General features: G+C 41.2%; 1 protein-coding gene across 1 annotated transcript in view; it reads right to left on the reverse strand.

The window, feature by feature from the left end:
* Nucleotides 1–23,117, reverse strand: part of NHSL3 (NHS like 3) — a 37,478-nt gene extending 14,361 nt beyond the window's left edge. The window contains exons 1-5 of the mRNA XM_072136556.1: nt 22,422–23,117; nt 2,886–3,035; nt 1,446–1,495; nt 870–978; nt 306–422 (exon numbers count right to left, since the gene is read on the reverse strand). Coding sequence (XP_071992657.1) covers nt 306–422; nt 870–978; nt 1,446–1,495; nt 2,886–3,035; nt 22,422–22,596 — 601 coding nt within the window. The 5' untranslated portion in view covers nt 22,597–23,117. The remainder of the gene's footprint in view (nt 1–305; nt 423–869; nt 979–1,445; nt 1,496–2,885; nt 3,036–22,421) is intronic.
* Between the last annotated feature and the right edge of the window lie 2,561 nt (nt 23,118–25,678).

Genomic DNA, 25,678 nt, shown 5'->3' on the forward strand with positions numbered 1-25,678 from the left:
TTTGCACGGTTGGTGTACATGTATTGTTGCTATGTATTAATAATGTAATATATTACATACATGGACTATTACAAGTGTAGCTATTGTGATCAGTCTCCCAGGTAGTTTTTCATTCTTTCACGTCGCCAGCATTTCAGTGATTGTTTCCGTTTGTATTGTGAAATAAATGCCTAAGGCTCTTGTTATTTATGAAACTGCACATTCATTATAAGTTAACTCCTTTCCTTCCTAAGTAGGAGTCACAATGTGTGATTGTCCTGTTCAGTGCTGCTAACCCAAATGCACCAAAGTACTGTGAAATTTACCAAGTTCTGCTGCAATGTGCTGCGGCACTCCCACAACTGTAGCTCTCTTTTCCTTACGCTTCCTTCCAACCTTGTTTGATGGCGTTCTGGGTGAGTCATAAGGTCTAAATGTTGAGCCTACAAAGAAAACAATGGAAAAAATGTTACAAGTTTTACAACAGAGACCAAAATTATAACTAAACATTCTGCTTTATAGCTCTGTTCAAATAAATACCTGTGTTTCCATTAAATAACAATCCTGGAGCATCATAATTATGCATTGTCCTGCTGTTCTATTATTGCTTCTGAATATTTTTTAATAAGTTGAAAATCTTAATGACACCATTCCCCATTCTCTCTATGCAGGGTATTCTCATATATATATATATATGTTTAATACATTTCCTCCAAATAAAGTGCAACCAAACCAAACACTTTTGTGTTCTCCATATAAAACGTTGATGCATCAAGAAGGTGAATCTGACAGCGCTGAACAAACAAGTGGCTGAGTAAGATGAAAAGCTAGAACTAATACTGGTGTCCCTTAGTCTACCTAATGGGTATGCACTTTCACGTTTCTCTCACCTTTGCGCTGGATCATCTCTGACCGAGACAACATTGCGTCATCTGTGTTTTCTGTGTTGTAGGAATGGGAGCGGTTACGGAAGCCATTGTCTTTTGTGTCTGGTGTGGACTGTGGGACGGAGACAAAATGAATTTTTTTTTTTAAATCTTGAGAATTTGGACGTAACAGATCTATAAAACTATGTAGCACTCATATATGTATATATATCTATTTATCACTATTATTCTTACTATACCACATCCTTGTACAGTGTAAGTGCACCAAAACCTACTTCACCAAAAACTTTTTAAATAAACTCTGCGTAAATCAATAGTAAAATTTTGATATATATCAGAGGAGTAAGATTACAAAAATGACCAGAAACAGTGTGGCTCCTCATGCTCACAGTACTACTGATTGCTGCCATTTATTAAATGGTTATTCTGCATACATAGGGTCCGATTTATCAAGTTTTGTACACCAGTATTCAGGGCACTCGAAGTCTTCATCACACACAAGCATGATGAATTCCCACATAAAGGATATGTTTATTTTCTCCATCACTGACTGTTTTATTAAGTACTTTAAAGTTATACCTCTGGATTTGTATTTTCATCCTGGGAGGAATGATCACTTTGCTGTTTTTCTGAAAGACAACATAAACATATTGAAATCTAATCTGTTTTCATACAAATGCCATGTCATTATGCAATATCCCTTTCACCCATAAACAACAATTTTTATAATACACGCAGTCCATGGCTTTTAACACATTACAATGTTATATTACAAACAATGGAGGAGATGTACAATATATATTCGAGTAGAAGCCAACCCGAGTATAAGCCGAGGCACCTCATTTTAACACAAAAATCTGGGAAAATCTATTGACTCGAGTATAAGCTGAGGGTGGGAAATGCATTGGTCATATGCCCCCCAGTATATAGCCAGCCTCTGCTCCCTAGTATATACTCAGTAGTCCCCTGCCCCCAGTATATAGCCAGCAGTCTATAGCCCCCTAGTATAAAGCCAGCCCCTGACCTCTAGTATATAGCCAGCCCCCTGCCTTTAATATATATAGCCAGAAGACCCCGTGTATATAGCCAGCAGCTCCCTGCCCCCAGTATATAGTCAGCAGGCCACTTGTATATAGCCAGTGCCTGCCCCCCCACTATATAGCCAGAGCCTGCACCCCTCGTATATTGCCAGCAGCCCCCTGCCCAGCCTAAAAAAAACCCCAAAAACTCTTTACTCCCTTTTCCAAGGCCCCCTCACAGGTCGTCTTCTATCTTTAGTTCCGTCTCGTAGCATACACCATGATATCAGTCGCTTCCTGACATCATTGTGTTCCAATGGCGGCACACTATGATGGCGGCAAGTGGCCGGCTGACATCATGGTTTTTGCGACGGGACCACGTGGGGAGCTGAGAGCGGATTTGGAGCTATAGGTGAAGACAGAAGAGGACGTGCCGTGGGATGTCGGAAAGGTGTGTACAGAGGGTTTTTTTTTTTCATTGACTCTAGTATAAGCCAAGTTAGGGGTTTTCAGCACGTTTTTTTGGTGCTGAAAAACTCGGCTTATACTCAAGTATATACAGTATTAATGTGTCAGTCTTTAAACCAGTGCAGAGTAGAACTAGACAGTTCTCTGCTGCACCAGATTAATCTCTGTGTCTGATGCTTGATGAATAATCTAGTGCAGTATTAGACTGGCGAGTCCTACTTTGCACCTCCTATTATTATTATTTGCTGCACCTTAATATTGAATTTTCTGGCATACAGACTATTTCCTATGAGACTACAGAGGACACGGCCCTTTTCTCGGTCGAGTTGTTAAACTGTCAAAAATCATCTAAAGCCTTCAATAAACACAGCACAGCATTTCTTGTGAAAATAACTCCATAATTCTGGCGTAGACCGATAAATACATCTCTGCCAGTGTCTTGTGACATTTTCAAAAATTTGTACAAATTTATGAAAATCCCCAAAAATTGTATATTTTATTTAGTAATTTATATTATTATAATTGTTGTTACCTCTTCTCTGTAGGGACTTGAGCCCCTCCTGTGCTTGGCTGTGGATCTCCTCCACAATAGAGGCACGTCCACTGGGGAAGAATACATTGTCAGGCGAGTCATCTTCTTGAGGTGGAGGCTGTTGGGGTTCACCATCAGGCTTTGCGTTCTCTATTAAAGTTAACATAAGAGGAAGAGGTTTGTCACATCATTTTGTGGTTTTCCAAATAGAATTTCAATTTAATATGACATTGGTATGAACATGCATATTATTATGCAAATGGTCTCAGATAAAGCATATACAGACTTATGAATTATTGCAACTTACAAAACCTCTATGTTTAGACGCCATGTTAAGTAAGATCATGTTCTCTGGCAGTTGACTCTTTTATCCGGTGATGAGTCATTCCTAGCCTCAAGGACATAAAGAAGGCTACAATGTCACGAGAACAGTGTCAGCAAAGAGTGAATCAGGCTGGGCTGGGCTGGGCCTCTAACCGCAATGTAGTTATACTGCGGCCCCAAAATCATCACAAACAACTATTAAACTGATCCCAGGAGATTAAGAGCCCAGTAAGACTCTGAAACCATCTGATGTTTCTTACTACAGAACTTTTGCAATACCTGAAGCCTAAAATTCTGTTCACCATTTAGTATATGACATATTTCGGAACACATTCCATATTGAATCCATCAGCAGTCATATTGCATTGCATGTAAAGGTTTTGTATATTCACAGCCCCAACCAACTGTTCATCTGTGGACAGTGTCAGTCCTCAGGTTTCCGGACACACTTAAATGATTTTATATTATGTTTAGTGTTTTGAAGTTTTAATATATGTTATTTTTTTAAAGCTTTATTCAAAATTGTATCATGCCTCTCATCTTTGGTTTTGTTTTTTTATTTTTTTAATTTCATGCAATCGCTTGAAGAAAAAACTGCAAGATATCTGTGTTGCAGTATGTTCCATATTCACATTCATTCAGATAGCAGATCTTTGGGGACATGACAACTATGTTTAATAGGAACAGTTAACTGTGTAACAGTGCCGCACCTGCCACAACCCCTGTTCCCATTCATTTAGACAGACATTATGGGGATATTACAGGTAAATGAACTGTCAAGATTTCTTTTTTTAATCAATTATTTTTTATTTGATTTTTAAAACATTGAAAAAAAACAAACAACATACATGAAAAAGTAACCCACGAGTGGGAAGGGAGTTGGCCCAGTCATCTATAAAATGCAAGAGATTGTCTGAATATAATGCAACTTTCTCCTCTAGACCACGATATTGAAACCCCCGACCGCAGTAGAACTTTGCAGTGTGGCAGTCAGGGGTTCCAGAGCTATAGCAAAAAGTATAGGCGAAAGCGGGCAACCCTGCTGCGTCCCTCTGTAGAGGGCAAATGTAGCTGACAATTGAAAGTTGGCCTGTAGCTTCGCTGTAGGATGCAAATAGAGCAATTGGACCCAAGCTATAAACCAAGGGCCAAATCCCATCCTAGCTAAGACAGCCCACATATAAGTTCCATTTCACACTATCAAACGCCTTAGCCACATCAAAAGATACGACCGCAGTGCCCGGCAGCTGGGGCTTGGATGCTTAGAAAAGGGCGACTGATGTTATTTGCAATGGACATATTTGGCATGAACTACCTAATTATGCTAGAAACTTTATATGAATGGTTAAAAGTAAGATCTATAAGAGTCCGAGAGCAATGGGTCCTTCTACCGCTTTCTAGGGCTTCATTATATACTGTGCACAGACATGGGAGTATGGACTTTTAAGGACTTTAAACACTTCGACAGGAAGTCCGTCAATGCTGGGGACCTTATTGTATGACATGGCAGCAAAAGCTAACTCCAACTCATCTACTGTTATGCGTGTGCCTAGAATAGCCACTGTTCCTCAGTAGGGGGTTACTGTAGACGAATATAAGGAAGATTAAATGGCTAGGAGTACTTCCCTGAATTAAATGGGATGCAACACTATGGGGGAGATTTATCATTAGGCAGGATTTTGCGCAGTTGTCTATGTGTTAGACTGACAGATTTCCCTCAGTCGGATTTACAGTCTGGTTTATGTGCAAATTGCCTCTTCTGATGTGAGTATGAGCTGTGTGTGCTCTATGAGAATAGACTGCACCAGTCACACGTATGTTTAACATCTGCTCAATTTCTGCCTTTTTGCAATGTTTTTGCACAGAAAATTCTCAGATACCTCAAACATAAAATTGAGCAAAAACTTCCCCCTGTAGTAGCAATGTACCCACATACACTACCTCCTATGTGGTGTAGTTTTGCGATTAAATTTGCAGTCTTTTGAAACTTCTCAGTTGATAAATGTGGTGTTACACACTCTGTGGTGTATTTTTTTCGGACATTGCGTGTCTTTAGAGTTGCGTTTTTTTTCTCGCAAAAAGCCCTCTAACTTTTGGAACAATTTGCAACAATTATACGCAAAGGAGCTACATATGACTAATGATAAATCTCCCCCTATATCTCCTGACTCATGTGTATCTTTCCTCTGCCAGGTCGGCTTCCCTACATATTCTTTAAAAGATTTTGAATTCTTCCTAATTTTGGAAATTTTCCTAATCAAGATGCCTCTAAGATACATCTTAATAAAGTCCTAGGTTGCTAACAGAGGGGGATCGCCTCATCGTTATTATAATAAAAGTCATTTACAGCCTCCATCAGGTTAGGAAGACAACCTATTTCTGCTAGGACTGGGAACCGAAAGGAATTTAACTTCTAGCAGCGAAAACCTGGTTCCGGCTGTAGTAAAGGCTGCAGATGAAGCAGCAGCTGAGAAAGAGTAGGGAGCTGTGTTCCCACTACAAATAACAGTTGAGTGTTGTGTACCACGTCCAGTACTGCTTTCTGCTTTACTGGATCTGTAATAAAGAGTGTCTGCTACCACATTAAGCATTGGCCTAAATAAGGAACGTGCAGCCCCCACCTAGTCATGGCCAGTAACAAACAAATATATATGTAGTGCTCATCTCAGGGAATCTGAACAGTGAATGAAGAAGAAGAAGAACAGGTCTCGTAGGTGCTCCACTAATTACAGGTCCCACTGGTGGACCCGTCGTTAGACAAAACTACAGCCTACGAGAAGGCAGCGTGCTTCCAGAGTAAAGCAGAGTACTGAGGGAGTATAGACTACCCCCTGTACCCCCCTATAAATCAGTAGCAGTGCAAATATGCAACATAAATCAAGCGACACTAAGGCACCTTTTTATTTTACTTGAGTTTCCTCCGCTTTCCTCCCACATTCAAAAACATACTGGTAGGTTGATTAGCTTGTGAGCCCTGTGTAATCTGTGTGCGCTATATAAATAAAGGAATTATTATTATTATTTGCACTTCAATAGAGTAATCTGGAAACAGTGCCATTTTCTGACCATCAATGGACAAGTTCTCCACCTCCCTTGTTTATCTCAGGGTCTCTGTAGCGTAGAATGTGAACTAAAACAGTCCTCGGACAAGAATCAGGGGGTAGTGGTCCAGTTAGGACTCTATGGCCCCTTTTGACTTCAAACAGTGGAGATCAGGAGTCTTCCCCAAGCCTATTAAGCAGACAGGTTTCAAAGAACTCTGTTCGTTGTTTGCCCTCCACCATCCCTGGGATACCAACGAAACGCACATTGTTACCTCACAGGGGATTCTCCAAATCGTCTTGCTTAGCTACAATCACATTTGGTGCACAAGCGTGTGTCTGCACATTTCTTTAGAGCATTGGCACAGTCTTCCACATCACCAACCCTTTCCTCCAGATCCGTTGTACGTTCTAAGAGCTTTTTAAGATCATTACAGATGATGGCCACTTCTTCAACCAGTGTGCCCAGTGTCTTCAACCGATTCCGGGAGCAAGGGGGGGGGGTTGGTTGGGAGAGACATCCAGCTCCCTGTGTGCCCTCATGAACCGAGGAAGATCTAGCAAGTCTTCCAAGTTTCGCAGCAACCTCTCTTTCAACTGCATCAGAACAGCTAGATCTAGCTGGTGTAGCTGTCTGTAGCTCCCCGAACAGCTGGCACTGAAAAAGAGGGAAGAGGAAGCAGGTAGACAGAGAAGGGGGCTTTGGCTCACCAACCTGATGACTGTGTATTGGCGGCTAGAGACAGCCCAGGATAGCAAGTAGTCTGAGCAGCAGGTTGAGGGAGGGGAAGGGCTTGTGACACAGAGGTTCCTGAGGAACTCAAAAGATCCTTCTCACCTAGACTCCTCTGCAGGTCTAGGTGCCAGGGGAAAAGAATTGAAAGATTTGCAGGCTCCCATTGGAGCTGTTCCAGCAAGCGTGGATGGATGTGACCTGGCGCTGCTCCTTCAGAAAGGCAGAGTGGCCACCCCAAGGACATATGGTAAGTCCACTTTGCCCCAAATTCAGACAAAAAAAGAGGATGATTTGACTGATAATGAAGGAGCCCTCTATCCACACATGAAATCACACGCCACGCCCCTGTTAAAGTACATTTTCACTTTTTACGTCAGAGTTTACACAATAGTTCAGCATGAATGTTGTAATTATACTGCACTATTATTCTGAACAGATCCTGAGTCATGGGTAATATTGCAGCCAGAACCACACAAAGTCTCCAGGCCTCAGAACTATAATTTCTGGGATGCTCCTTGTTGGCTCAGTGTCTGTTCAAAGCTTATTTGGTTGTATATTGAGAAGTTTGGTCTTTCGTCGCAGAACTATAGGGCAGTATTCACGTTGTTTATTATTTCTTGTGGAAGATTTCCTGCGTTTTACAGCAGCACTAGTAAATGTGATAAGCGCTATGGAATATGCTGGCACTATATAAATAAAGATTATTATTGTTAGTATTATGTGATTTGGAAAAAGTACAATACAATTAGGTAAAATAAATATTAAAAATGAATAATCTGCGACACCACCAAAACCTCATGGGTTATGTCAACATCAATTTACTAAAACCACTAGGCAAGTATAAAGAGAAATTTGAAACAGAATGATTAACAGAATGTAAATATAAATGTCAAGCACAGTAGGAGCGGGACCCTCACATCTAACATGTGCATTCAAAGTATACAACTTAAAAATAGTAAAAAGGATAAAAACAATAGTTATCAATAAGCCGAAGGTAACAGTATCATCTATAGTATATGATATAATGTCACTCAGAATATAATTTTAATAATATCCCCAACAATAAACCTAGAAAAACAAATGGCTGGACAGTGTGGACTAAATTTTATATAGATGATACTAAATGTAGGAGGATACCGCACTTAGATGTCCACATTTGATGCAACATGCTCCTTGTAGTGTAGCAAACTTGACACGAGTCCTCTCCCATTTGGTAAAAAAAATAATCTAAATTTCAAAAGGACCTACAAGATTACACCTGCAACAAAGTGTATGTCAGAAAACCAGGAGAAGACAGAAGACCCAGATACTAAGACATTGAGACCATTCACAGAAGAAAGTTACCTTTTCATCCACTGAACAGGAGTCTGGTACAGACTATGAACATACACAAGTAGAATCATGACACACAAAAAACAATGGACTAAAGGCCCTAAAGGAGAGAGCAAAAAAGAAAAATACTCACAAATCTGAATATCCAAGTCCTGTGAAAGGGACTCAGCTTTGCTCCAACAAACCATATGGATTTATTACAAACATTATGTGATGTCAAGAAATTTGTGTGCCTCCTCACAGTAAAAAGACATTTTTTTGGAATAGAATATATCCGGGGCAGCCCAGTCAACAACAATAAGCATAAACAAACGGGGCTCAGAGCACATAGCACCGATTTGGAATTTCCAAGACCAAAGAACGGCAATTGAATTGCTAGAGTTGCGGAAACTGACAAAGATGGGCCACTATTAGACACCTCAAATGTCTAAAATGTACACATGTTCTCCAGAGATGGAAGACTTTCAAACTTATGTAGAGAAAGACCTCAGAGCATTATATCAAACCATCAAGGAAAGAAACTGCTGTCAAAATCTGACTTGAAAAGAAAATAAAGCCCTAAGATCCCTCAAAGAAAACCCACATATAGTCATAAGTTCTTCGAACAAAGGAGGATCAGTAGTGATCTTGGATACAGGGCTCTACATACGTGAAAAAGAAATGACAATGTTAAATGACCACCAATCCGGCAGAATACATCCAGAATAAGATGCCAAAGTTGATAGAAGAGACTCCTCTAGGCATCTTCACAGAAGCAGCTGCGGAGTTCTCCACGTGTCCTTATTTTTAAACCATACTGAAGACGCACAATGTTTTCCCCCCATCATTCAGACCCATGGCGGGAGATTTCTCTTTAGGCAGTGGTTTGCACAGACGTGTTAGATGGACGGGTTTCCGACAGTAAGATTTATAGTCTGGTGTATGTGGATTGTGAAATGCCTTCCGACGTGAGTATCAGCTGTGTGTGCTCTGTACGAATGGACTGCACCAGACGCATGTATATTTAACATCTGTGCAATTTCTGTTTTTATACAATGTTTTTGCACAGGAAATTCTCTGATACCTGAAAAACCGAAAATTGCGCAAAAATGTTAAAATTGTGCCAGATTGAGACAACAAAACATGGAGAAAGGCGGGATAAAGGCAATTGAAAAAAAAAAATAGGAAAAATCCGACACGCACCAGACTGCGATTTGTAAACCACCAACATGCAGGCTGCTGACAGAGTGTAATTGGCAACATTAATACATGAAATTATGCAGGAGAGACTGACAGTCCAAACATTCAGAGCACAACTGGGCAAAGCACCAATCCTACTATCTCCCTCCATGCCTTCCTACAAGCCGCAGGCGCGTTATCTCGAACCCAAACTGCAGCAACCATGCCCTCAGTATATAGCCAGCCATCCCACAGTATATAGCTCCAGGCCCATGGTATCTAGCTGCAGGTCCCCAGTAGTATATAGCTCCAGTCCCCCGGCAATTCAGTACAACATTAATAAAAAAATAAAACTGTACCTGCTCTCCCTGGCTCCCCCAGCATGTGGTACAGCCGTCTCTTTTATCACGCGACGCTGCAGGTGATGTGACTGTTACATAAATAATTTCATTGGTTCCAGCCGGCCTCTGCTGCGTGAATGTGTAAACTGCAGCAGCAGCAGTGCCTCTGGCATTTTGCCGATCCATTTTGCAGATCTTCATATGGGACCAGGGGCCCCTAGAATCTGCAGTAATAGCTGACAGGTTCTGAAAATGAGTTTCCAAGGCATGTATATATTACATAGCCTGTGGATAGTTTTTGTATAAATCTTATCCACTCCACTGGTACTGTATTAAGCTACAGATTTTCCACAATAAAATCTGCCCAATAAACATTGCATGAAGACAGCCTTAGGGAAGCAGTAAAGCACCCTGCCTCTTTTAATAGCCTCTTTCCTCATTCAGCCTTTTTTTTGCAGCTATGGGTGAAAAAACGCATTTACACCACTTTCATGTGGCCTCGGTTTTTATGACTTTCAAAGCACGCTCCAAATAACACCTCTACTTTATTCTCTGGGTAGGTATGATCACTGGGATACTAAATTTTATACAGGTTTTATAGTGCTTTAACACATTTTAGAAAATTAAAACCTGGTGTACAAAAAACATATTTTGCCATCTTCTGACACAAATAATTTTTACAAACTTTGGTGTGTTATGTTTCATCTTTTGCAAGCTGAACTGATGTTTTCATTGTTACCATTTTGATCCCTTTTTGTGAAATTTTTTTATATGTTGCAAAATGGCAAAAAGTGGCAAATTTTTCACTACAGGGTTCAACACCATGAATAACAGTTATTACATTTACATGATAGACCAGACATTTAACTTGTTTATTTATTTTTATATCAGTTATAGGGAAAGGAGGTGATTTTGACATTTTTTCATTTTTTTTTTACGATTTGCAGACCCCTTAGGGTACTTTAACCCTAGGTTATCTGAATGAACCTAACACTAAGGATGGCAGTATATGGGGATTTTCCAAATCATCTATTACAATGTGCAAATTGCGCTAAAAGAAGACAGCCTCAGGTCTTTGTAAGACCCGAGACTGTCATTGCAACAAATCACCGCTCCCTGATGACATTACGGATCACCAATATCCCTAAGAAGCACACCTTCTTCTGAACGTCCCTGCTTGAGAAAAGGAAACACTGTATAAGCATTTCTTCCTAACTCTGCTTCACAATCCAAACCCTAGCCAAAAAGAACATATGATTTTTATGTCATTTAGATGAAAGAAGCAATTGTGCAAACCTGAGATGTGATATTTACCAGTTACAAAATACAGAGATACACAGCAAAGTACTGAAGGGGACAATCTTCCTTTAGGGTCCTTCATGTGGCAGTTAAAACTGCATCATAATAATTTTTGAGGTTGTTGATTGTGATGCAGTTTTAACTGCAACGTGTGAATGCACCCTTACAAATCCATTCTAATGAAGAACCCTTAAGGACATTTTGTGAGTAGACGGTAGCTTGTTTCCTATACTGGACATTTTACAGCTTTCCCTAATAGCATAGTTTCAGAATATGTTTGAAATATATAAATAAATTACGGGCAGTCCCCGGGTTACATACAAGATGGGGTCTCTAGGTTTGTTCTTAAGTTGAATTTGTATGTAAGTCGGAACTGTATATTTTATCATTGTAATCCCAGCCAGAACTTTTTTGGCCTCTGTGACAATTGGATTTTAAAAATGTTGGGTTGTCATAAGAACCAGTATTAACAATAAGGCTTCATTATAGACATTTGTGATAACTGTTATAGATGTTTATTGTAGCCTAGGACTAAAGTACAATAAATAATTCAGTGGTCCGTTTGAAACTAGGGGTCGCATGTAAGTTGAATGTTCTTAAGTAGGGGACCGCCTGTATAAGGATCACTAAATAATATCACGATGTCATTTGTTCCTGTCTGCCAGCTTTGCCTATGTAACAAACAGGAGGGGCATTTATCAAATTTTTTCCGTTTTTCCCCCTCCCTTTCTGGTGGCTTTTTAGTGTAATGGTACCAAAATTTGCGACTTTTACACTAGTTTTGCAAAGTTTTACACTGATGCACTTCATCAATTGCATCTTTTGAGCAACTTTTCAGACATAAGTCTGAAAAAAACAGAAATACGTAACAAATATCAACCACTGAGATTAAAACTGGACACATGTTTCCAGAATTAAGATCAGAATTGAGAAAGCACCTGTGTTCGTGAAACTGTTGCCGCAGTTTGTACCCTCCCTGTGTGTGTGTCACTATTAATAAAGATGCCTGTTGCACTGAAGCTGCTGAGTGCCGCAACTTTCTTTCTTTTCTCATTTCGTCCCCCTAAGACTTAGGCTACATTTACACTGCCGTATGGGGGACATATATACGGCCGATATACGCCCCCCCCCCATAGACAGCAATGGGAGCACGACACCCAATGGGAGTGGTACGGTGGAGCACACGTGCGACACTGTACCGCTCCATACCCCATAGAAAGATAGGACATGTCCCATCTTCCTCCGGAATACGGCGCCGTATATTCCTATGGAGAGGTGCGGGGGTGAGCGGCTCTCTCCCTCTCCCCAGCTTTGCTGTGTGCCCGCCGTGCTACGGTACGGTGGGAAACGGCAGTGTAAATGTAGCCTAATACTAGGAAATCCATAAATTACCAAATACTTTAATACACTGCGCAAAATAATAAAGGAAACATATGACACATCCCCTAATGAATGAAATGAAATATTCTCATTGAATACTTTGTTCTGTACAAAGTTGAATGTGCTTACAACAAAATCACAAAACAATTCATCAATGGAAATCAAATTTATTAACCAACAGAGACCTGGATTTGGAGTCACCCACAAAATTAAAGTGGTTAAACATGCTACAGGCTGATCCAACTTCAATGTAATGTCTGTAAAACAAGACAAAATGAGGCTCCGTATTGTGTCTGGTCTCCACGTACGTGCCTGTATGACTTCCCTACAACGCCTCGGCAACCTACACAGGTGGCTCAGGTAATGCAGCTCATCCAGGAAGCACATGAATGAGAGCTGTGGCCAGAAGGTTTGCTGTGTCTGGTGTTCAGAGGCTGAAGGCCCTACCGGTAAGCAGGCCATTACACCAGGAGACCTGGAGGAGGTCTGAGAAGGGCAACGACCAAGCAGCAGGACGGAGGAACAGGAGGAACACTGCCAGAGCCCTGCAAAATGACCTCCAGCAGGCACAAATGTGCATGTTTCTGGACAAATGGTTAGAAACCAACTCCATGAACTGGTGAACCACCAGTAATACAACAGCTGAGGAGAGGAGATTTTCCTAATTACATTGCTGTTAACATTTGTGTTTACAAAAAGAAATGTGAAGACACGTGTTAACAGCACCGACACATGCATTTTGTTAATTTAATATTAACGCATGCATTAACATAGTCTAACGCTTGCGTTTTGAAAACACACGTTAACCACAAGTTCCATATGGATTTTGCTTCAAAGAGCATTCCAGAGGAAAAGGGAGGGGCTCAGCATGATCCCATGTGCGTTTCAATTAAAACGCATGTGTTCGGTATCACATACATTTCGTAAACACACTGTTAACAGCAATGTGATTGGGCAAATTTCCTCTTCTCAGTTGTTGTAATGCGTTATAAAACTCATGAGTTACTGCCACATGTGTATTCTCTAATTTTGATCAGGGTTCTTTTACATGTATCTCATTTACAGTTTTATTCTGTGCTTTAGAATATATCCAATTTATGAATTAATCTTAAAATACTGTTATTTAACTAATGTTAGTTTATATGACCTTGACATTCAGGAATAGTCTGTGGTCCTCTCATTTTGATCTCCTATGTGTATATAGAGGGTATGACAAAATGTTCGGGATGGTGGAGTAGCTTGCGAAAAACTAAAAATATACGTGCCAAATATTTTCCAAAAATCTATTCAAAGATACCCAACTTAGCCCCCACCCGCTGGGGCAACTTTAAAATCTTAAAGGTGGGCCACTAATTTTTGTTACCTTTTTATTAGACCCTATCTATATATGCACGCACTGAAAGAATCACATATATCCATTGACTTATCTCAATCTGTTCATATTTGTGCAGTAGCAGGATAGCATAAAGTGTAAATAGCATGACAGATATACACATCTACTTTCCATGGTGGTCGTCAAAGAAAGTTCAAGATGAGCTTCTTTAAGATCAGGAGACTAGGGTTTGCACGATATATCAAAACCTCGGTACTTGTTCGATACTTTCATACTCAGAAAAGTTCAATTTCTGCTGCAATTTATAATCACAGTGTAAATCACTACTAAAATTAGACGCCAAAAATAACAAACGCCCCACAAAGAGTATTACAATTTCTAGACGAGGAGACAGACCTATTATTCCTTTTATAGGCACGGTGAGCGGGAAACTACTTTTTGGCTGGTTTTTTTTCCGGAAACACATGAATTTTTACATTTGACCATGCCTTTGGCTGGTTTGAAATGGATTTTCTTCATTGCTAGAAGTGTAAGCAGATGGGAAAATGTTAACACAGCTGCTTACACTTCGCCAATGAAGAAAAACGTTTTCAAACCAGCCAAACACATAGCAACATGTAAAAATCAATGCATTTCAGGGATGTGTTTGAATAGAAAACGCCATGTAGGAACGCAGCCTCAGTTTAAAAACACTTTTTCAGTTTTTCTGAATAGCTCAGTTTGCTTCAGACAGAAGGAAGTCATAGAGGGGAATTTATCACCTTCTTGTTTGGTTTCTTGTACTACTTTTTTTTAGACTTTTTTGTATAAGAAACCAGGCAGCATGGTGATTAATCAAAAATTTGTTTCGCCATCTTCTGACCCTTAGGCCTCTTTATTGGTGGTTTTGACGCAAAGAACTTGCATTGCACTCTGACCCATTGTAATCAACAGGCTTTTTCAGACTTGCATTTTTTTCACGCATGCCTAAATCTCAGCATGCTCTACTTTTGCAAGTCACACATGTGAAAAACGCACCATACAAGTCCAATGCAAGTGCAATGTGTTTTTCACGCATCAATTGCCATAGAAAAGATAGGCCTGAGTCCTTTTCACATGCATTATCTGCGCATGAAAAACGCATTGAAATTGCATTGAAAACATGTGTGAAAAACTGAGACACTGACAAACTCTGACTGAAAAATGATTGAACTCTGATGAAAATTGTCCGTTTTTTACTGACCAAACCCTGATCACACCCTGATCAGACTCTGACGTGATCTGCAACTCAAGTGTGAAAGTGGCCTAATAGTATTTTCATACTTCGGGGTACAGAGCTGTGTAAGATTTTTGCTGACTTTTTCAATGCTACCATTTTGAGAACTGTACGACCTTTTGATCACATTTTGTACATTTTTAATACATTGAATGGCGTTTCAGACATTTGAGCGCTATTATCCGTTACTGGGTTCAATTCCGGCAACAATATGTTTATAGATTGGACATTTTGGTATGTCGTGATAACTAACATGTTTATGATTTTACATCAGTTGGAGTTCAGTTTTTTTTTAACTGGCAATACTGGTAGTACAGGCAGTCCCCAGGTTACGTACAAGATAGGTTCTGCAGGTTTGTTCTTAAGTTGAATTTGTATGCAAGTCGGAACTGTATATTTTATTACTGTAACCTGAATGAAAATTTTTTTGGGTCTCTGTGACAATTGCATTTTAAAAATGTTGGGTTGTCAAAATAACCAGGATTAACAATAAAACTTCATTACAGACACCTTAAAGGGAACCTGTCACCAGGGACCTCATTTTTCACTAAAGACAGATTGTAAAAGCCCATGACACCAGCAGTGAAAATCTGCCTTTCTGCCTTTTCTACGCATTTGCATTACAATATAATTGTGTGTTATAACTTACTCTTGCATCCTGACAAAATCCTGGGGTAGTCACAGGGGCTGTACTTTGGTTTGCATGCATTTCAAAAAAACAACATGTGACCTGTTTGAGCTGCAGGCTGTTTCCATGTTTGTGCTCCTGTACAGCTTGTCCCTCCCCCACTGATGGCAGGCTGACCAGGCTGTGACCTCTGAGAAGAAGCAGGAGGTGGAGCTTGACAGGAGCACAAAGGTGGGGGTCAAGCTCTGAGGAGTGGGTAACACAGACAAACCACATGTTGTTCTTTGAAATGCATCCGAACCAAAGCCCAGCCCCTGTGACTACCCCAGGATTTTGTCAGGGAGCAAGGTAAGTTATAACACAAAATTATATTGTAATGCAAATGCTCCAGATGTCTGTTTGTAGGGGTCGTCTGTAAGTCGGGTGTTCTTAAGTAGGGGACCGCCTGTATATGTGGATTTTCCACAAAACCTATTACGGTGTGCAAATTGCACATTGTAAAAGATCTGCATAAACTAGACAGCCTTGGGCCTTATAAACATATGCCAAACTATTTTTGTAACCTTGGAATTGGGGGTTCGGTCGGATCGGATTGTCTCTGGCCTTGTTTTGTTGTAAACTTTTTCAAAATAATAAAGAAATATCTGTTTAAAAAAAAACAGGACAATATGGCCTGCTTCTTGCCACTTTTCTATAAAGGGCAGCTTTGTAAAAGTAAAACCACTAATAGTTGTCTTGTGAACAGATTATGCCACCCGAGCTCCTCCAGAGCAACCTTGGGTATCTTAGCTGCTTAGCTGGATTTTATTTAGGGGTATGTACTGTACACGATTTTCAGCTTTTACATTTGTAAAAAATATTATTTTCTTTACTTTTCACAAATACTTGATACATCAATAAATTGCATTTATCTTTGTGGCTGTAACGCATATAAATGGGGAAATGTTCATGGGGTATCCATTATATCTGCTTTGATCATTTCTGACACTACCATACAATTGAATAGAACGTCAGGATGGATACTTGTCCTCTGCCACTCCTTCCATTTGTGAGAAACTTAATTCTCTAGATCGCTGGAGGTCTGACCAATTTGTGAACCCCTATGCTGTGGATAGATGATAACTTACATAGTTGTTTATGGGTTTTCAATCATTTTCTTGAAAGAACACTTACTTCCGTTCTTGCCTCTAGTGCAGTGTTGTAGCAGGTGTACACTTTAACGCAATGAGCCTCTGTATACTAACAGAAGTGGAGCAACAGTGTACATGCACGTTTCTTAAATCAAGCAAGGACCCCTTTACATTATCTATAGGGTCCAGTGGTGGGCCCTCTAGACATTTAACATGTTTGATTAGGTAAGAAGTTGTGACTCTGGGACAACACTATGCATCTCAGGATATAGCTTAGCGTCCATTCTTGTCACACCCTTTAACCTAGGTGTTTTTTTGTACAAGGCATGGTACCTTCTGCTATGCAATAGTTTTCATATCCAAGTCTGTTCTAAAAATAAAAAAATGCTCTGTTCTTCAGCCCAGGGCTGCATTCCTTAATCAGTGGGGATGGTATGATGGAAGCTTCCAAAGGAATGTGTAGAAAAAGTGCAGGATAAACTTTACAAAGCATTTGAATGTTTTATGCCATCTGCCCAGAACATTATTTTGTTACATTAGAACAAAAGGATTCTACACCAATAAACGCTAAATGGTTTGATCACATCTTTTGGACACACAAAGTAATATACAACTTGGCAAAATAAAAATAAGGTAAGTTTCAGCTCCGCAGGAGGCAGGCACTTTGTATACAGCTGCAGCCATGTTTTGGGCTATAAGGATGGAGATGCCTAATAAAACCATGTGCTACTCAGAGATTGGCGACTGTTGAATTGTTGAATACCAAGAGCCATAACTTTAATGTCTATCTATCTATATATCTATACAGGCAGTCCCCGGGTTACGTACAAGATAGGCAATTTGGGACACTAAAACACCCATAGGTCCTTATGGAAATATTTTGCCACTGATCAATGGAAAGGTTAGATTTTTGTGTTGGTGGAATGTTACCTGCCATATTGTGTGGCTAGAGGTCGGGGTTACTGACTTGACAGTCCTGCAGAGATGATATCAAGATGTGCAGCCAAATGCTGACACACACATTAGACAGGTACCTTTAACAAGTAAATAACTGGTCCCATTTACCTTCAGAACAATGTTGAGACCTTATTGCATCAATTGCAAGTCACAAGGTTTTATCTTGTTTTGTAAACACCATAAACACAGCTGAAACAGAATGAGAGAAATATCATCAACTGCATTACCCAGTCCCTTCCCTTAACCACACAGCGTGCCACGGTTTTCATTAGCCAATCTGTCAAATTGACACCTCCTAACAACTAGCCATGACTATGATTGGTCAATTTGCCTGATTGGCTGTTCGTCCACCAATCTGGCAATATGTCTGGGTCCCACGGCCGAACCCCAATCCCTTATGTCAGGTCTGCTCATCTCTATCAATGACCTATTAAATTTGCAACTCATTTTTGTGTGCATTGGTTTAAAGGGGATCTCTCCAAGATAGATTGTTAGTAGCATCTTTGAGACTCCAACATGGAGGCCGTTCAGCACATAAAATAACGGAGCAATATACACGCCAGTTATTTTAACAGACTGCACGGTTGATACATTAAAAGAGGACAGCATGTCCTAGTCAGACCTGTTTTTCACGGATCACTCACAGACAATAGTTCATAAGAATCCATGAAAAACAGATTCCACACTGAAGCAAACTTGGCTAAATTTGTAGCAGGTAGCCGTGCTTTTTAATTATTTGTTGTGTTAATGATATGGATAATGAAATTTTTTGCTTTTTTATACACCTTAGTGTACATTCAGACATCAGGGATTCCTGTGCTCACCCCTACCCTCAACATAGCGAGTTGAGTGGTTGCAAATCATGGCAGGAATAGGACCTGCTTTATCTTCTGTAGAGCAAAATGCATGCCTACAGGGGGCGTGAGATAGATGCGTCTTCGGCTAGCTCACAGCCACTACTTCCGGACATCTGAATGTACCCTAATTCTTACTTTTTAACTTCTGTAGAATATTTAGCTATTTGCTGGCCTCAGCAGTTACGTGTCATTCATTCAGACGAGTCTGCTAAAACCAGTGAATGGATCAGTTGTCACATGCACAATATATGTGAGGTCATCACTGGCCTGAAGACCAGACAGCCACTGCTGGAACCCAGAGGATATTTTTTCTCTATTTTTATTCAAAAGTAGATGAGAGATGGTCTGAATCTCGATAAATCCTTTAAGCCAGTAACTGGAGAGCAGGGCTGGGGTTAGGGGGCACACGTTGGGCATTTGCACAGGGCACCATGTCCTAAGGGGGGCCCCCTGCATGTGGACTTTTGTGGGCAGAGATCTCCTGTCTATATATGTACCATCTATCTAGTTACCTATCTCCTATAATTTGTTGATTCTTATCTATATACCCATCTATCTAACAATTTATCTATCTAGCTTTATGTATATCTATTTATCTATATATCTTCTATCTCTATTATCTACCATACCTATTTCCTATCTATTATCTATTGATTGATCTTCTATCACTCTTCTACTGTATCTGTCTACATATCTCTCATATCTATCTTTATGCATCCATTTACCAGTCTATCATCCATCTATAAATTTATATCTTCTTTTAAACATATCTTCTATCATCACTCTACCTATCACCTGGTAGGGGACCCACTTTACTAAAAAAAACAGCCCTGCTGATGAGTAGCGGATGAATGCTACCTCAGAGTGACTATGATTTGTGGCAAAATCTAAATGCTTGTATGCATTGTAAAAGGCTCAAAAGGGCTGTAGAAATTCATCACCAGATCGACAATGCATGTCACACGGATTCGGCATTCAATCTTTCTTCTTTAGCAAGAATGAAATTTGTTAAAAGTCCTACCCACTTTAGTATTATTATAATGGACAGCAAATATTCTGCTTGCAAATTCACAGGGTATTGACCAGATGTAAACGTATGGCAAATATATTTTATATCTATCTAGCCAGCGTTCTAATGTGCTTGAACATGTTGGTTAAGCTTATGACTAAGCCATGGCAGATTGGAGTGAACTCTGTGCACTTTCCTTATCACTGACGGGATCAATAACAGTAATTTTCCACACAGCTGAATTATACATATTGTCTATAGAACAGTGCCTCCACTGTAACAATGTTTGTCTTGTAATCAGAACATAATAGTAAAAAAAAAGTACTAATAATATTACATTATAATATGCACATATATTTTCCAGTCTATATGGGAAGGATTCTGGCTCTTACCAGAAAATCCTACACATTGATGTATGTACAGTAACTTACAGCACAACAATGGCTCTAAGCAGATGCTGACTCTTGCTAACCCCACCCAAGCCAACAAATTGTGCTCAGTCTGTCACACCATAATTATACAATCTCCATATACACAATGGGACATGAAAAAACAACATGTTGTATCCAGTTAAATTAGGATTTCTGGAACAACTCCTGCAAACAAACTTCAAGCTGTACGGCTACAAAAGACATATTACAGCTCAGTGATATCAATCACACACATACACCCAGCATGTGGAACACCGCTCCGGGAAAATGGGTGTGTAACACATCCAGGAAGGAAAATGCCTGTGTGTGGTGTGAGGGAATTCATGGAAAATCCCATACACATCACAGGACAGACGCAGCTTCCATATGTCATTTGTATGGCAGGAATATCCTAGGTAGCAGGATGTCATGATATGTCCTCAACAGCGTCGCTAGCAGCCGCAGGCTATATCAGTGTGTATGCAGGGGAGTTCCATGACAGAACTGCTGTGTATGAATGTCACTAAACTGTGACCAATAAACAGCAATTACTGAAGCCACATAATAGGAAGCACACAGCACATATTATGTAAAATGCAATTGGCGCTATGCTGTAGAATAATACTAATACATTATTTAGCTTCCTTTATGCACAGTGAACAACAGATAACAATCTCTTTGAAGTGTAATGATTTGTCTGAAATTCAAAAAAAAAAAAAAAAAATCAATAAATATATTTTTTTAAAAACTTTCTGATTGGTCACATCAAAATGGTGACCTTATAGCCCATGGCTGTGCAATATGGCAATCAACATGGGAGACATTACAGCTTCATATGCTTTTCTCAGGTCCAGTTCATATCTCTATTAGTTCTTCAGTTATTGGAGTTGTAGAACACGCAGAACAGGTACAAGTCTCATTATTCCTTACCTTTGTATATTTGCTGGAAAGATTTGCACCTTTCCTGTGTGTTCTGCCTCACAATAACTGAAGACATAATAGAGATATGAATTGGGCCTTAGTTATATATATTTTCAGGAACACTGCATGCCAACAATAATGGGGACAATTCAGATCTGTCTATTAGCATAAACCTAGAAAAGCTCTAAGAAAGGTAGGAGCCATATTGGTTGACATTGACCTCTCCCACAACAGATACATAAGAAATGACAATGGATTGCACAATGTGACTGAAGAGGACACCTCAAGGACTTTACAGGAAACACTCTTACATCTACAGAAGAATGTACATCCAGCAGTGGAATGGGCACACGTAACATGTCATGGCCTAACCTGCACAGTTATATATAGCAGCAAGGGGATCAGCGTGTACAAGCCTGAACGTGGGTCTGTATAGCCTTAGGTAGCCAAACATACTTCACAGTAACATGAGTCTCTCATATCATTCATTTACTGCATATATTGTAAAAAGGTGAGTCTTGGGAGTCATCCATTCACCATGACGTGTGACACAAAGCTAATACACTCACTCAGGGGTCTCTTTTGAAAAACTATATGAAAAAAAATGTCACATGACAGTCACCAAATGGTTGTAGACTGCACTAACATCTTCTTATTGATGTAACGTGGGGAACAACACTATGTGACATCACCTACCTAAGAAAGATCTACTCCAATGACTGGTGGAGTGCTGCACTACCACAGGTACAGGGATTTTCTGGCATAAAGAAAATTTCAATAAATGCAACCAAGATGTCAATGAGGTATCGCAAGTTACATGGCGTTATTTACATTGTTTACATTCTGCGCTGATCATAAAGAATTGTTGTTTTTGAAGGAAAAAAGTAGGAAGTGAGTTCTTTGTAGCAATGCCCAGCACCTTGTGGAAGGGTGAGACTCCTCTTCCATAACTTATAATGTATGCTTTCACAATCACTGATACTTATCTGCAAAGTCATGGAGAGAAAGCTGCTGGACTCGCCATTTTATTGCCACCTGGTGACTTGGGAATAAAGTAGAAAGTTACAGATGCCATAGCCTGGTCAGTGGCGGGCACTTCTAGAACTACATACACCATACAGAATATTATCACACCCTTCCACCAGGCGCTGCCCTGGCACTCTCTCAGGGTTATGGGCCAGGCACCCTCCATGTTTTAAGCAGGATTCCGTGGCATCCTGTAAACATCCTGGAAAGTTGTATTGCAAAAAGAAGGCAAAGGTCAAGTAATTCCAGATCATGGTGCCCAGGTTTGCTTGGCATATAGTGCATAACAAGACAGTACCACAGAACTGAGGGGATCATAGTGTACAAGTCCATATGGAAGCATATGCATACAGAATATCCAATACCTGTGTACATAACCCACTAAGCTAACCTTCTCACCTTTGCCCTCCTGCTGTTTGACCTCTGACTTTTTCTTCTTGCGCCCCCTTAGCCAGGTCAGTGCCCGCCGCAAGGTGCCAGGTTTGTGCTTTTTCTTCTTGGGTTCCAAAGCGCCCGTATCCTGGGCAGGGGGCGCGGGATCGCGATCAGGATTGAGGGCGGTTTGAGTAGACATGGCTCACAAGGTGGGGGGCATGGTGCCACCGGCGATGCCAAGCTGCTTCATTTGGTGCACAATTCCGAGGCGGGCGGCTCCCCTCAGCACTAGGTGCGCGCTGAACTCCACGTGCCCGGGCAGCGGTGTAGTGCCCGCGGAATGGCAGATCCGGGCGCCAGATGCCCCCCAGTGTCCCGGGCTGTCTGACTTGTGTCTCCCCGCTGCCTCTCTGCGGGCTCCTCCTCCCAGTGCTTCCGCATTCCAGCCCCAGAGGCGGAGCGCGGCACACCTGGGACACCGGGGACACCGAGCCTGGGACAGCAGGCCCCATTTCAGGAACACGGCGTCATTATACAGGGGCTGGGGAGGGCTGATAATATGGGCCCCGCTACCCTCATAGCGCTGGTCCTTCTCCTCCTGACACTGTGACAGGTGCCCTCAGCTGCCCCTCACTGCTGTGTCCTTACCACTACACCTTCTCATGTAGTGCCCTAACCATAGTGACATGTCTAAAGCAGATACCAAGAACCCAGCAGGCACCACCATGTGTGCATATACTACGTGCACTGTACACTCCATGTGTGCCAGGGCGGCCAAACTGGGGTAGTGCCTTATTAACCCATTATGTCGTCGCTCCTCCCTCAGTAAACACGACCCGTTGTCATAACATTGGGCTTGAACTAAAATCGTTTCCAGCTAAATGAGAGCAGCCGGAGAGAATAGCGCTATTGTATGGAGGGAGAGGGCTGGACACACACTGGAGATGCGCCCATTTTCACAGGGCCAACTCACTAGAATATATACTGATATAGTACACATTGCACGCATATACTCAGTGTACAACGCCTGGGCACTGCACTGAAATATTATATAGCCTGGGCACTGCACTCATATACTCAGTGTACATAGCCTGGGGCACTTAAATATATACCAATATAATACACTCACAGTATACAGCCTGGCATTGCACTCATATACTCAGTGTACATAGCCTGGGCACTGCACTGATATACTCAGTGTACATAGCCTGGGCACTGCACTGATATACTCAGTGTACATAGCCTGGGCATTGTACTCATATACTCAGTGTACACAGCCTGGGCACTGCACTGATATATATATACTCAGTGTACATAGCCTGGTCACTGCACTGATATTCTCAGTGTACATAGCCTGGGCACTTCACTGATATACTCAGTGTACATAGCCTGGTCACTGCACTGATATACTCAGTGTACATAGCCCGGGCACTGCACTGATATACTCAGTGTACATAGCCTTGTCACTGCACTGATATACTCAGTGTACATAGCCTGGTCACTGCACTGATATACTCAGTGTACATAGCCTGGGCATTGTACTCATATACTCAGTGTACATAGCCTGGGCATTGTACTCATATACTCAGTGTACACAGCCTGGGCACTGCACTGATATACTCAGTGTACATAGCCTGGTCACTGCACTGATATTCTCAGTGTACATAGCCTGGGCACTTCACTGATATACTCAGTGTATACAGCCTGGGCACTGCACTGAAAAACACACTTTACACATCCAGGGGCACTTAAATATATACCAATATAATACACACACAGTATATAGCCTGGCAGTGCACTGATATACACACTGGACACAGACTGGGCGACACTGATATACACACTGTGAAAAGCTAAGGGCACTGCACTGTTATACACACTGTACACAGACTGGGGGCACTAATATACACCCTGTAACAAGCTAAGGGCACTGCACTGAAAAACACACTGTACACAGCCAGTGGCACTGAAATATATATATCAATATAATACACACACTGTATATAGCCTGGCACTGCACTGATATACACACTGTACACAGACTGGGGGGCAGTGATATACACACTGCACAAAGCCAAGGGCACTGATATACACACTGTACTCAACCAGCAAGCACTGATATACACACAGTATACAGCCAAGGGCACTGATATACCCACTGTACACAGCCTGGGGGGCACTGATATACCCACTGTACACAGACACGGGGGAATGAAATATATATCAATATAATACATTGAGATACATCCCGGATTCTCAGAGCCATAAGGCATGTAGAGTTTGTGGTGCGTTTTTTTTCATTGCATTTTTGCATCCTTGTAAAACGCATCAGTTTTGCATACTGACTTTTTAAATGGGTTTTTGTAGAAAGTGTCTTAACTATATAAAAAGGGACCCATAATGATGGAGGGTCGGCGCGCCGATGATGATGGAGGGCTGGCGCACCCATAGGAGCGGAGGGCCGGCCAATGAGGACGGAGGGTGGGTGTGCCCATGAAGACGGAGGGCGGGCGCATGACCGCGGATAAGGGCGGCCACAGATTAAGTGGGCTGGAGGGCGAAAGAGAGGCAGGGTTGCATCAGATGAGGTGGGTGTGTGTGTGTGTGTGGGAGGGAGTGAGGAAGGAAGGTTGACACAGATGAGGTGGGTGGGTGTATGGGAGGGAGGCAGGTTCTCAACTCGCCTCATGGCACATGCACCCCTGTTCACCCTTGAACGGAGACTCCCTATAATAGATTTAATAGGGAGCTGTTCTGGAGCCAGAAGAGTCGGCTCTTCCTAATGAGTGGAGCCTAATGAACCAGCTCACTAAGAAAAGCCAGACTTCCCATCACTAGTTGATGGTGCAAGGCTCATTCTGTTCCTATATATGCGTTTCCAGTAACCATAACCCTTTATCTTGTATTGTTTAAAGTGGAACGTGTGACCACATCCTTAAACTCTGTGGGAGCAATAACAATAGACTATAAGTTCAGGGTTTCCATAATTCTGCTAGTAATATGTCAGAATATAGAATTCTTTTTAGCTTACAGCGTATGGGGCTGTATCTACAGACCAAAATGCCCATGTTCATCCTTGTCCAAAGCTTCCGTGTGCACACACGTTTCTGAACTTGTGTATTAACCCCTTATCACCGACACTAGTTTTCAGCTCAATGACCAGACTCGATTTTTCAAATCTGACATGTCTCACGATAATTGGTTATAACTTCGGAACGCTTTAACATATCCCGGTGATTTTGAGAATGTTTTCTCGTGACACATTGTACTTCATGTTAGTT

This window comes from Engystomops pustulosus, chromosome 2 (assembly GCF_040894005.1).
Source record: "Engystomops pustulosus chromosome 2, aEngPut4.maternal, whole genome shotgun sequence".
NCBI classification, from domain to species: domain Eukaryota; kingdom Metazoa; phylum Chordata; class Amphibia; order Anura; family Leptodactylidae; genus Engystomops; species Engystomops pustulosus.